At 43.0% G+C, this 10,000-nt stretch overlaps 2 protein-coding genes across 4 annotated transcripts in view; both read left to right on the top strand.

Annotated features, from left to right (window-relative positions):
• Window positions 1-1,622, top strand: part of LOC135505159 (synaptopodin 2-like protein) — a 16,630-nt gene extending 15,008 nt beyond the window's left edge. Inside the window, 1 exon segment of the mRNA XM_064924291.1 lies at window positions 1-1,622. This exon segment is cut by the window's left edge and continues 866 nt beyond it. The gene's annotated coding sequence lies outside the window, so the exon portion shown is untranslated.
• A 2,903-nt stretch (window positions 1,623-4,525) lies between these two features.
• The window catches only part of LOC135505160 (myozenin-1-like), an 11,267-nt gene continuing 5,792 nt past the window's right edge, over window positions 4,526-10,000 (top strand). The window contains exons 1-2 of one of the 3 annotated variants that reach the window (XM_064924293.1): window positions 4,526-4,768; window positions 9,583-9,676. In XM_064924293.1, coding sequence (XP_064780365.1) covers window positions 9,592-9,676 — 85 coding nt within the window. In that variant the 5' untranslated portion in view covers window positions 4,526-4,768; window positions 9,583-9,591. Of the gene's footprint in view, window positions 4,769-4,904; window positions 5,069-9,582; window positions 9,677-10,000 lie in introns of those variants that run through there. The other 2 variants (XM_064924292.1, XM_064924294.1) reach the window with 2 other exon arrangements.

The following is a 10,000-nucleotide window of genomic DNA, read 5'->3' on the forward strand; positions in this document are numbered from 1 at the left end:
TATACTGGCTCTGGAGAAATCCCAGCTTGCAAATTTGGTTCCTTGGAAGTTGTGGGAACGTACGTTTTTGGTTTACCATTGGTTCTGGGAACGAAGCCATAAGTTACCCAGACCGGTAAAACTGAACGTTTTTTAAACATTCTGATAACGGAAGTAAACATTTTGCCTGTTCTGGGAAGGTACGCTTTTAGTTTGCAGGGAGGTTTTGAGAACATTTTATTCTGGTTCCCTGAAAGTTTTCCTAGGAGGTTTTGTTATCGTTCTTAGAACAGAAATGATGGGTTATTTGAAGGTAATTAAATAAAGTTTTGAGAACATTATCTAAATGTTGTGAATGTTTTAAACAAAATGTAAAGGTTATGTCAAAATGATGGAATAACTTCCTTTACATTTTCACTGAATGTTTCAATAAGACTTTCAATAACACTGCGAGAATAGTGTGTTAAGAACTCCAAGCACAGATAAGACAAATGGAAATGTATTTGCTAAGGCATTAATCACGCAAACACATGCATTTTTTTTTATTGTGGCACGGTGTCAGTGAGATTCAAACCTATGATCTTCTGTTCTCTATCCATGAAATGAATCTACTTCGCCACCAGGATGGAGCTAGCATGTTTTTTTAAACTTGTTTAAAAATGTTCATGTTCATGTTCATTGTAGTCTACACAAACAGACACAAACAGACCCCATTTCAAAGAAAACAAACATTCATTCAAGTGTAGCCAATTATCGGGCACGGCTAACACACCTGAGGAGAGAGAGAGTTGACGAGGAATGCATTTATTTTAAAACGTTATTAATGTTTTCTTGTGGTTTTTAGCAAACGTTTTCTTAACGTTCTGAGAACATGACTTTGAATAGAACCATGAGCAAACCTTCAGACGACGTTATGCTGAAGTACTAAAAATCCCGCAGAAGAATATTGTTTCTTAACGTTTTCTGAATGTTCTGAGAACATGACTTTAAATAGAACCATGAGGAAACCTGTAGGAAACATTATCCTGAAATATTGAAATTCTTGCCGAAGAACGTTGTTACTAAACATCCTCCGAACTATTTGAAAACATTCCCAGTTGGAGAACGTTCCTAGAACATTACCAAAAGTGTCATTAAATGTAACCATGTTTCAACTTTTAGATTTTTTTTATTTAAAGTAACGAAATACCAAGAAAATAACGTTATTTCGTCAAGTTCCTTAAATCTGCTCGGAATGTTCCAAAGCCAAGCAACTATCCTGCACCATTCCCAGAATGTTGAGGGAATGTTGTATGCAAAATAACCATAGGACAACTATGATCTCACGTTTTGGACTGACAAACTATTGGTCTTCGTCAGTCCAAAAGACATGTCAGTATTGTGCATTGCATAATTTACCTAAGAATGAAAATCAGAAGTCTATCCACTACTCACCTGTTTGAATACTTTGAAGTGTCTTTGGTCTGGGGTTTTCTTGATCACATTCTTTATTTTATAGACTTCCTGTTTGGACACCATTGTAGCTCTTGGTTCACACCAGCCTTGTCATCACTATTCCTTCTTCTGATAATTTGACCTCCTCTGCTTTGCCTGATAAAACATATTATTTGATGTATAGTTGATATAGAATATAGTTGATATGTATGAATATATGAATGTAAAATAAGTATTTTATAACGCAATCTAAAATGTCAGACAAAGAGAGCGAGAAACATGGATAGGGAGAGAAAATGGGACTTGATATGTAGTTTAATAAAACAGAATTGAATGCGTTGGGAATGACAGAATAAAGCTGAAAATAAACAGATAAAGGTGAGGATGTGCTAAAGAGAGATCGAGCAGAGGAGAGATGGATGAGAGGAGAGATGGATGAGAGGAGAGATGGATGAGAGGAGAGATGGATGAGAGGGAGAGATGGATGATGGATGGAGAGATGGATGAGAGGAGAGAGATGACAGGAGATGGATGAGAGGAGAGATGGATGGATGAGAGGAGAGATGGATGAGAGGAGAGATGGATGAGAGGAGAGATGGATGAGAGGAGAGATGGATGAGAGGAGAGATGGATGAGAGGAGAGATGGATGAGAGGAGAGATGGATGAGAGGAGAGATGGAGAGATGGATGACAGGAGAGATGGATGAGAGGAGAGATGGATGAGAGGAGAGATGGATGACAGGAGAGATGGATGAGAGGAGAGATGGATGAGAGGAGAGATGGATGAGAGGAGAGATGGATGAGAGGAGAGATGGATGAGAGGAGAGATGGATGAGAGGAGAGATGGATGAGAGGAGAGATGGATGAGAGGAGAGATGGATGAGAGGAGAGAAGCTAGAACATCCGTCCTAAGACAAACTGTAGGCTAATGCTGACTTGTAAAAGGATGGACTACATGCCTGCTGTGTGCTTCCATTGTGACTTTAGCCTAGGGGCCTAATGCAGTCTCGGGGAGTGCAGGAGACCCGGGTTCAAAATCCAGTTGGTCACATGAAGGCCTGAATCTGAAGCAAAGAGCTGACTCTATAGGAGAACAATACTGTACTCATCTATGAAGCTACCAGCACGCAGTGCCAACCTCTTCTTTTTCATGTTCTTTTTGTCATGATTATTGTGAGTATATTATTATTATGAATATTATGAAATAGCCTGTGTTTTTCTTTCTTGCTTCATATAAGTGTGTCAGTGCATTGCACAGTAGTACACTCTGTATCAGGATTTGTTTGTTTGGTGGTTTTTCCTTTTCCACTTCCTTATTGTGATAAGAAAGGGAGGGGACGGGAAGGGAAAGGAAGGGAGGAGATAGCAGGGAGGTTTTGTCTGATTGATGTGAGAGCTGAGCTGTTCAGTTGGTGTTCTGTCGTTCAGATAAATAAAAAACAGATGTAAAACTCTCCAGCCATCTGTCTTTCTGTCTGTCTGTCTGTCTGTCTGTCTGTCTGTCTGTCTGTCTGTCTGTCTGTCTGTCTGTCTGTCTCTGCCTATGTCTCCAGCATCATGCCCACCTCCAATTGGACTGGGTAAGAGAGACGAGGTCGGTAGGAGTTATATTATAATCATCATCTGGGACAGTTCCTACCGTCGTCCACAAGGTGATGCTGTTGATTCGTTTTTACAGTGAGCTCAGTTGCAGTCTCATCATAGATGGATTGCTTACAGAAAAACCACATGTTTCACATGTGAACACATGTGGAGTGTTCCAAAAACACGTGCTCATGTGCTCACACGTGATCTTACGTGACGTTAATGTGATAACATGTGACAACATATGAAGCATCGTGATAACATGTAACCACACATACGAAAGCGTGATCAAAAACACGTGTTCATGTGAAAAAAAAGTGAAATTTCATGTGAAATCATGTGATTTTCCACATGTGAAATAGTGTGTTTTTTCTCTAAGGGATGAATATATCATCAAACAAACCCTTTCATTAAGGGAAGGTTGCTAGCTGCCTTCGTGGGTGTTTTATTATCATGTCTATGTTGAAGACAGTTTTGCAGCAGTTCCTGTAAACTGTGTTCTAAATTCCTTGACCATGTTCTGTCAGTCACCATCCCAGAGCTGTGAAACCCTACCTGCCCATGCTGGGTCGCTATCTTTAGCCACAAACTTTAGCCTCATCCGATCCCAGGGTGAGGTGAGGGCTGTGTGTCAGGGTTCTTCTGCTGCAAAGCAAAATGGCTGTTGTTGCATGACTCAGGTGAGTGGTAACCCAAACAATGTCAAGTCTGTTGTGTCTGAGGAGAAAACACCAATGCTAATCTTTATCACGAGAATGGCTACACTCCTACTGGTGATAACAGCTCTCTCCCCTGACATTAGGCCTTCGCACGCACGCACGCACGCACGCACACACACACACACACACACACACACACACACACACACACACACACACACACACACACACACACACACACACACACACACACACACACACACACACACACACACACACACACACACACACACACACACACACACACACACACACACACAGCCAGGAGGGCCTCTCCTATTTTTAGTCCTGTTGATCTCCAGTCATCTGGTTGAGTGCTGAGTGCTGGACTAACACTGACTCATTTTTACAATGTGATCAGAGTAAAGACATCAGAAGAACTACCCCCCACCAACACACACACTACCTGATCACCATCATGGGGCTACTATCCAGTCCCTGCAGTCATGGGTCTTCAGTTATGAGATACATTCTGATAAATCTGAGTCAGGTTTAGAGTTGGTGCTCGGTTTATGGGTCAGGGTTTAGAGGACAGGGTTGAGGGTTAGCTTTGAAATAGGTCGTTAAAGTCGGATGCATAGTAAATTCTCTATTGATGATTAGACACTAGCTCTGTCTCACTCTGTTCCCCTTTCTCTCTCTCTCTACCCATATCTCATTATCTCACTCTCGATCTCCCTCTCTTTCAGTATGCTCTCTCTCTCTCTCTCTCTCTGTCTCTGTCTCTGTCTCTGTCTCTGTCTCTCTCTCTGTCTCTGTCTCTGTCTCGGTCTCTGTCTCTGTCTCTCTTTCTGTCTCTCTCTCTCTCTCTCTCTCTCTCTCTCTGTCTCTGTCTGTCTCTGTCTCTGTCTCTGTCTCTGTCTCTCTCTCTCTCTCTCTCTCTCTCTCTCTCTCTCTCTCTCTCTGTCTCTCTCTCTATATGGTCAGTTGTGTAACAGAGATCTGAGTGATATGGGGACACAGCCACTTGTTTATTCTAAAGGTATAAACAGGTGAACTGGACACTTCACTATGGTGAGAAACACAGTCCTCAGGGAGCAAAGGGAAAGGGGGTAAGTGGTTATCTTTCTCTATCCACAATTCTGTCCTCCCTCCCTCTTCACACTACCCCCCCCCCCCCTAGTTCTATACTGGTCTATACATAGACCCCGGGAGCATCTGAGACAATATCAGTCTCCTCGTAGACCCTTAAGCAGCTCCCACCCACCCAGGCCTCCATAGCCCAGCTCCTACACTGTCTCTTGGGTGTACAGGAGGGTAGGCACTGGGACACTTTCTGGAATACTTTCAACTCTTCTTCTCCTCCTTGAACATTCTTTTCTTCTTCTCTAATTCCTGAGAATTCTCCTGAGGTAAGGCTACATTTGTGACATCACCTCCTACCAGTTGGTAGAGCAGGATGTTGGTAACACCATCGTAGTGGGTTTATTTCCCAGGACCAGCCATACATAAAATATATGCACACATTCCTGTAAGTCGCTTTGAATAAAAGCTTCTGCTAAATGGCATCTATTATCTGGGGGTGATAATAATGGACTGCTGCAGGTCTAATTGTCAGCCAGGTACAGACAAGCTCACTGTTAAGGAATGAATTGGGCGATCTACTGGTTTTAGATTTGATTCAACATGGGTTTATGCCGTGCAAGGCCTGCTCTGTGCTGGGCTGGGCTCTGCTGGGCTGTTTCAGGTGTAAAAGTCCTGGTCAGTGTGTGTCATGTGTCCTCCACGTACGGCAGCATGTCTCACAGCATGCATTCATTCATGTATTCATGGTATGGTATCAACTTACATGGCTTTCTAGCTATTGGTTAGTAGCTGCATGGATTTTGCCCTTTATTCTTCAACACTCACGGGACCATTCACATTTCATGTCCATCAGGCTGGAGTGGGTTTGGGATGTCGGTGGTATGATGAGCCATTCATGTGCTCGGAGTCGTCAGTCCAGCATGATTCAAGTTCAAGTGTTTCTAAAATCAGAACAATTCTTTAACCAATAATAATTTACCCAGCTAACACATTTTGTTCTGAGAACCACGTGTTTCTTAGAGCTTGGTTGTCCTGAGGTTATTTTGCATTAACCTTCCATCAACTTTCTGGGAATGGTGTCGAATAGTTACTTGTCTTTGGGACATTCTCCACACATTCAAAAACTTAACAAAAAAACAGTATTTTCTTTGGTATTTCATTATTTTAACAGAACATTTCCTAAAAGTTCAAACATGGTTACATTTAATTTACATTTTGGCAATGTTTTAGGAACGTTATTCAACTGGTTTGACATTGGGAAGAACGTTGAAAAAACAACTTCTGTGGGAGTTTCAGTTCTTCAGCATAACGTTTCCTACTGGTTTCCTCATGGTTCTATTTAAAATAATGTTCTCAAATCGTTCCAAGAATGTTCTTCTGTGGGAGCCACAGATGATGCACTCTATTGCACTCCACACTGCCCTTTCCCACCTGGACAAAATTAACACTTACGTGAGGACGCTATTCATTGACTACAGCTCAGCGTTCAACACCATAGTACCCTCAAAGCTCATCACTAAGCTAAGGATCCTGGGACTAAACACCTCCCTCTGCAACTGGATCCTGGTCTTCCTGACGGGCCGCCCCCAGGTGGTGAGGGTAGGTAGCAACACATCTGCCATGCTGATTCTCAACACTGGAGCTCCACAGGGTGCGTGCTCAGTCCCCTCCTGTACTTCCTGTTCACCCACGACTGCATGGTCAGGCACGACTCCAACACCATCATTAAGTTTGCAGACGACACAACAGTGGTAGGCCTGATCACAGACAACGATGAGACAGCCTGTAGGGAGGAGGTCAGAGACCTGGCCGGGTGGTGCCAGAATAACAACCTATCCCTCACCTTAACCAAGACTAAGAAGATGATTGTGGACTAAAGGAATGGAGGACTGAGCACGCCCCCATTCTCATCGACGGGGCTGTAGTGGAGCAGGTTGAGAGCTTCAAGTTCCTTGGTGTCCACATCAACAACAAACTAGAATGGTCCAAACACACCAAGGCAGTCGTGGAGAGGGCACGACAAAGCCTATTTCCCTTCAGGAAACTAAAAAGATTTGGCATGGGTCCTGAGATCCTCAAAAGGTTCTACAGCTGCAACATCGAGAGCATCCTGACTGGTTGCATCACTGCCTGGTACGGTAATTGCTCGGCCAGGCGGTGTCAGAGGAAGGCCCTAAAAATAGTCAAAGACCCCAGCCACCTCAGTCATAGACTGTTCTCTCTACTACCGCATGGCAAGCGGTACCGGAGTGCCAAGTCTAGGTCCAAAAGGCTTCTCAACAGTTTTTACCCCCAAGCCATAAGACTCCTGAACAGGTAATCAAATGGCTACCCGGACTATTTGCATTGTGTGCCCCACCCAGCCCCTCTTTTACGCTGCTGCTACTCTCTGTTTATCATATATGCATAGCCACTTTAACTATACAGTCATGTACATACTACCTCAATTGGGCCGACCACCCAGCGCTCCCGCATGTTGGCTAACCGGGTTATCTGCATTGCGTCCCGCCAACCCCTCTCTTACGCTACTGCTACTCTCTGTTCATCATATATGCATAGTCACTTTAACCATATCTACATACTACATATCTACATGTACATTCTACCTCAATCAGCCAGACTAACCGGTGTCTGTATGTAGCCTCGCTACTTTAATAGTCTCGCTGCTGTATATAGCCTGTCTTTTTAATGTTGTTTTATTTCTTTACCTACCTATTGTTCACCTAATACCTTTTTTGCACTATTGGTTAGAGCCTGTAAGTAAGCATTTCACTGTAAGGTCTACTACATCTGTTGTATTCGGTGCACGTGACAAATATGATTTGATTTGATTTGAATTTCAGCACTTCAGCATAGCGTTTCCTACAGATTTCCTCATTGTTCTATCAAAGTCATGTTCTCAATTTGTTCCAACAACATTAAGAATTTTTTTTATTAAAAACCGCAAGAAATCTTTAGTAATATTCAGAGAATGCTGTTATAATGCTATTTAAAAACATTCCGTTCTCCGCATCAACAAAACTATCTCTTCCTCTCTCTTGTTGAGTGTGTTCAGGTGCCTTGGCCACGCCCACTAATTGGCCACACCTGATCTTAATGAGTGATTGTTTCCTTTGAAATGGGGTCTGTTTGAATAGACTAAAATTAACAGCTTTGTAGGAGTAAAAAATACATGGCTTGCTAGCTCCTGGGCTGCATTTACACAAGCTGCCTAATTCTGATAATTTTTTCACTAATTGGCCAATCAGGTCAGTACTTTTGTCAATAATTGCTCAAAAGATCAGAATTCAGCTGTCTGTGTACATGCAGCCCTGGTGGCGCAGTGAACTAATTTCATGTATAGAGAACAGAAGATCTTAGGTTCAAATTCCACTGATGCCTTGTCATAACAAAAAAGAAAAGTGTTCACATGATTAATGGCTAAGGAAATTAATTTCCATGTGTCTTATCTGTGTGAGGAGTAAAAAAATGAAATAAGCTAGCAGTGTTATCTTATTGAAACATTGTGTGGAATTTATTCAAAAACCTACAAATAATCTATAATTTCCGTGTTCAAAGCGTTCATAATTTCTGTTCTCAGAGCGTTAATAAAACCTCCCTGGAAAACTTTCAAGGAACCAGAGTTAAACATTCTTAGAAACTTCCTGCAAACTAAAAATGAAAGTTCCCAGAACAGGTAAAAGTCTTACTTCTGTTCTCAGAACATTTAGAAAACCAACATTTTACCGGCCAGGAAATGTATTGCTTCGTTCCCACAGCCAAGGTGAAAACAAAAAAACAAAAACACATGTTTCCACAACTTACAAGAAACCAAATGTGCTAACTGGGTAGTTAGCTAGATAGTTTTCCCGATATGCTTGCTACCGTTGCTAATAATTAAGTTAGCTAGCTTGCTTAATATTGACAATATGACATATTTTACAATATATGACAAACTAGCTACATTATCCAGTTTGTAATGGTCAGAAACTGATTTGTTATCATGTTTTGGTTGATAAGGTCAGAGGTCAGTGGTAAAATGAATTGGAGGGTCGTACAAAAAAAACGACCAGTCAGAACTCCAAACGTCCGATAACTCCGACACCACGTGAACGTCTCACGAGAGAATTATGTTGGGAGTTCTAGGGGGTGAGCTGGGTGTTTCGGGAATCGGGATGTGTGTGTTTGGGAATGTGCTGACTGATGACGTTCCCTGTCAGCTGTCCTCCCGGGAGATTTATCTGCAGCTAAAACAGGAATAGTGAGGGGGATAGAAGCCCCTCTGCTCGGGGTAATGGGACCCTCAGACCCCCAGGCCTTCAGCCTCACGTCCTCCTGAAGTTGGGGGCCTTTTCCCCCACGCTAACCCATCAGGTTAAACCCTGCATTCTCCCACCTTTCCCTGTCTCTACCCAGCGTACCCTGGTGTGTGTGTGTATGCGTTTTTGGTGTGTGTCAGTATGTGTGTGTGTCAGTGGGTATGTGATGTGTGTGTGTGTAAGTGGTAACAGTGACACTCAGTGGAACATGCAGTAATAATAGCTGCAGGGTGTTGGATTCCAGCAGGAGCTTCAGTTACAACAGATTAAACCAATTACATCAACTACAGTATGGAATACAGACCCACAGAACCAGCCGCTCAAAGGCCCAGAGCCACAGAGTAATGGCTCCCTAGAACCCCACCTTAAATCTAATGGTGTTGTGATCCAGCAAACAGATGGACATGAGTGACCAACCACCCAGTCTTCAGTTGTGACACAGGAGGGGAAATGACCCACCATCATCATCACCATCATCATCCTTCTAATCAACAGTCTGTGATTGGTTGGTCATTTTAACTGTGTCTTTCTGTTTGGTGTAGGCTGCAGGCATGCCTCTCTCGATTTCCGCCCACCCTAACAAGAGGAAGAAGGTCAACAAGATCATTACTGATCTGACCAACATCACCCAGGATGGTATGATGCACACACACACACACACACGCACACACACACACACGCACGCACACACACACACACACACACACACACACACACACACACACACACACACACACACACACACACACACACACACACACACACACACACACACACACACACACAAAATCTATCCAAACAATTTATAAAGCAGATGTCACCAAGTGATTATACAGAAACCCAGCCTAAAACACAAGAGAGCAAGCAATGTAGAAGTTGAAACACAGTGGCTAGGAAAAGCTCGCGAGAAAGGCAGGAACCGAGGAAGAAACTTAGAGAGGGACCAGGCTCTGAAGGGTG

This window comes from Oncorhynchus masou, chromosome 18, assembly GCF_036934945.1.
Source record: "Oncorhynchus masou masou isolate Uvic2021 chromosome 18, UVic_Omas_1.1, whole genome shotgun sequence".
Lineage (NCBI taxonomy): Eukaryota > Metazoa > Chordata > Actinopteri > Salmoniformes > Salmonidae > Oncorhynchus > Oncorhynchus masou.